Source organism: Pempheris klunzingeri, chromosome 3, assembly GCF_042242105.1.
Source record: "Pempheris klunzingeri isolate RE-2024b chromosome 3, fPemKlu1.hap1, whole genome shotgun sequence".
NCBI lineage: Eukaryota > Metazoa > Chordata > Actinopteri > Acropomatiformes > Pempheridae > Pempheris > Pempheris klunzingeri.
This window is the reverse complement of record NC_092014.1, coordinates 21,299,799-21,303,605: the sequence shown is the minus strand read 5'-3', so window position 1 is coordinate 21,303,605 and position 3,807 is coordinate 21,299,799. Positions and strand designations below refer to the sequence as shown.

The following is a 3,807-nucleotide window of genomic DNA, read 5'->3' as shown; positions in this document are numbered from 1 at the left end:
TGTGTGTAGAATAAAAAGTAAACATGAAAAAGTTTTAAAATTTGGATTTGCGCTCTCTGAGTGACTCGACTGCAGGCCTTAAATCTGTAGCAAAAGGCGAGAGAGTAACTATTATATCTGATTTTATTATCATAACACCAAAACCATCTCATTATGCACAGTTCAGCTGTCAAACTCTTTATTTGACTTTGTCAAGTGCAAAAGCATGAGAAGTGCTACAACTGCAAAATACAGATATGAGATACAAATAAGAGCATAGACGAGTGTTTCACAAGACAAATGTGTAACACCATTGTAAAGCAAAATGCACGGTACAACACAAAGACAGCTAGAAGACGAATGTAGACTTTGGCACAGTCTTGTTACTTTGCAGAGAGCAGGAATACGAAGGCTGGCAGAGCCGTTAACTGCTGGGGTTTCTAAAAGTGGCATTCTGTGAACAGAGATTTACATTAAATAGACTGATAGCTTTGGCTGAAGTGCTTCAGTTAAACTGGATAAATGTAAAACTTGGGGGTTTGCAACACCAGTGCTTGACCAATGCATATGCCACTGCAGCACACAAACAATACTGATCATGAAAAGCAAAAATATATACACCACAAAGCCCCAATATATACAGAAAGGTACACACACACGTGAAGCTGGGCCTTTTTCATTCATTTTTATAAGGTCAACTTATTGGGCAGGAAAAAAGGTGAGATAATGTTTCAAAATAACATCTCTCTTAGGGTGGCTGTGTAACGGTGGGATTTGATTGGAAGAGAGGGGAAAAAGGGGCGTCAGACACACTTTGGTATGCCTGTCAGTACCTCTGCAACACCGGCCCTTTTTCATTTCCTTTAAAAAACCATGACAACAGAGCGCCGACACGTCACTTCCTGACTTTTGGCTTAGAGGAGAAAGAAGCTGAAGATTAAAACAGGCTGGAAGTCAAAGTCAGTGGCATGATTTAACCACAAAATATATCATTTCCGTAGGTTACTGAAAACACCCACTTTGCCCCCCCCCCCTCCCCGTTTTGGTTTTCCTGGTTGTCGTTCCAGGTTTTGGGGAAAGGGGTGGGTTCCCTGAGATCTGCCCACTGGACACAGGAAGTACGTATGTTGATCAAAATAAGACATAAAAAAACAGGAATGTTAACAACAAAAGTACCAACAGAAGACAAAGGGAGAAACAAACGCTAGCTATGGATTCAACACCTCGATAATACTTACTAGGACGTCTCTATAATGTAGATATGAAATGGAAAGTTGACACGAGAGATAAATATGGCATTGGATATCAGCTCCATTAGAAAATAAAGTGCTAAGTACAAAATGAATGAATGAATTACTTGGCATGGTAAAACTCAGAATGCATAAATGATGCAAAAGCTTTGGCGACGTTTATAGTTAACATACAGTATGAGTGAAGCTTTCTCTATTGGTTTGGACACTGAGCTTATTACTTTACACCGCACCTCACCGCAAAAAACAAACAATCTACATCAGAACAAAAGTGCATTTAAATCACAACCATAATGAACACAACACATAAAAAAAACAACAAAAAAAAAACATTTTGTAAAGATAATCGCACTGGGAGTTGTTATAGCTTTATGATGGGAGAACTTCACTGTGTGAGTGAAGGCAAATCCTTCCTGCTTCCTCAACTTTTCTCTACAACCAAACCTCAGTAGCACTCCTACGCTACTTTGTTCTGTGCTAGTGCCACTTCCCTTTCACCTTTTCCCGCTTGTCCACTCTGGGGAGGACGGTCAAATCTGCACCCTGAAGAACTGGCTGCTGGGATCCCAACAACCGTGTGTTGTGTGTGTGTGTGTGTGTTTGTGTGTTGTGTGTGTGGTGTGTGTTGTTTTCTCTTGTGCCTCAGTGGACACGTTACAATTAGCGTGTCAGTGCCTACAGTGTTATTTCTATGCATGTGTATACCTGCATGTGCGTTTGTCCGTGGGTTCATAAAACACGACGATTTTCAGACAGGCCACGAGTACCCATGGTGACCGAAATATAAAATCTAAAGCTACGCAGACAGACAACATGACTGAGAAACAGTTTTCTGAGATATACAAAAAGGCTGATAGCATCGTCTGCTTTCAGTTAAGTCCTCGGGTGAGCACGCTGGTGTGCTCCTGTCAGTGACCCCGTGTGACCTCCAGGGTCACATGGGATCGGGGGTCAGTTTCAGTTCGGGGGAAATAAGGAATAGGAGTATTTCTTGGTCTCAACGTTGACCTTTTCTTAGCTGACTAAACCAGCTCAGTTAACATCTGGTGACCTGCACCTTTTTTCTGAGAGAACCGAACTAAGATTTGGACGGATTGCTGCTAATCAGCCTGCAAAGTCATATTTTATTGCATTCTGTTCATCTTTCATAACTCCAAACTCTCTGTGATTCTTATTTCCCTCCTGTACTTGATCCTATTACTTTTCCATTCTTCTGTCTCCTTCCTCTGGGTTTAGAGAGGGGCACCAGGGGACAAAGCCTGCTGCCCCCGCCCCCCTCTCGTCCTGAACCCAATATTAAATCTCTCTCTCTTTTGCTCCACTTTTCACTTCCGTCCATCGCCCTATCCAGAGTCCTCAGGATTTGGGGTGTCCAGGGCCGTGCCTGTCTAGGTTGGGGTGCACCTTGTTTTTGAGGGGTGGGGGTTTGCGTTTTCGCTTGCGCGTGGGAATGGTGGTGGTGTGAGCCGGGTGGTTGAACAGGCTGGATGAGGGGAGGGTCTCTCTCTCTTTGGGCGGGTCCCAGTCCCGGCTAATGGGCGTTGGGGCGGGGGTGGACGGCAAGGAAGGCGTGGCTGCAGGGGTGCATGGAGGTGCAGTTGGTGTTTTGGGCAGCGGGACGTTCGCTGATGAGACTGGGAGAGTGGAGCAGTCGGATTTATCGATGACGGGTGTAGAGGGAGGAGCACTGACTGAAGGTTTGGCTGATGGCTGAGGGGCGGAGGTATGTGTGGTGGCAGAGGCTGGTCTGGGCTTTAAAAAGGGAACTGGTGTGGCTACTGGAGTCTTTCTGGGGTTGGCAGCAGTGTTTCCACAGTCCTTTGGAAGCTCACTTTTATCCGTCTTCTTCCCCTTTCGGCTCCCTTTGTGTTTTTCTTTACCATTCTTTCGTTCTCTCCATCCAGCAGAGTCCTTGTCCTCCCCCTTCCCTCTCTGTCCTGCGTCGTTCCTCGCTCCCCGACTGCCACCTCCTCTCTCCCTCCCTCTACGCCTCCTCTTTCTCTGGGCTCGCTCCAGTCGACACTCAATGTGGTACAGGTCCTCTGTGGCCATAGTCACGCGGTCAAGCTGTTGCAGGAGGGCGTCCAGGGTGGGGAGGAGTCTCCTCAGAGAGGCTTCCGTCTCTGCTCTCTCCCTCCAGCTGGTGCTTCCCATCACCACTCCTGGACTGAGCCCCAAGCCCAGGCCCAACCCGAGGCCCAGGCCGATCCCCGGGGCTTCTGTCAGGCTGCAGGGGCTGGAGGAGGCCGGGCGCCACGAAGCCTCAGAGCCTGCATCGACGCTGTCTGGGGTGGGAGGGGAGTCGGGGCCGTCCAGCGGTGGCAGGCACAGGGACTTACAGTCGCTGGTGGAGGACGAGCGGGAGGGTGGCAGCTCCATGCCCTCAAAACGCACCTTATGACGAAACTAGGAAGAAGATAGAAGAAGAAGAGAGACAAGATGGAGGATTTGAGGGGAAAGAGCAATGATTAACCTATAAATCGTGGATTGTTCCTGGAGTAATGGCCACCAATGAGTGCTTTTATGAATCCTTTTTTATCCGTCTATACATACAATAACCACAGCAGCTGCTGCTATG

The 3,807-nt window shown here is 47.3% G+C and overlaps 1 protein-coding gene across 1 annotated transcript in view; it reads right to left on the bottom strand.

Moving 5' to 3' along the window:
• Positions 1 to 477: 477 nt before the first annotated feature.
• The window catches only part of pkd1a (polycystic kidney disease 1a), a 65,005-nt gene continuing 61,675 nt past the window's right edge, over positions 478 to 3,807 (bottom strand). The window contains exon 56 of the mRNA XM_070828554.1: positions 478 to 3,635. Within this exon, the coding sequence (XP_070684655.1) occupies positions 2,586 to 3,635 (1,050 nt within the window). The 3' untranslated portion in view covers positions 478 to 2,585. The remainder of the gene's footprint in view (positions 3,636 to 3,807) is intronic.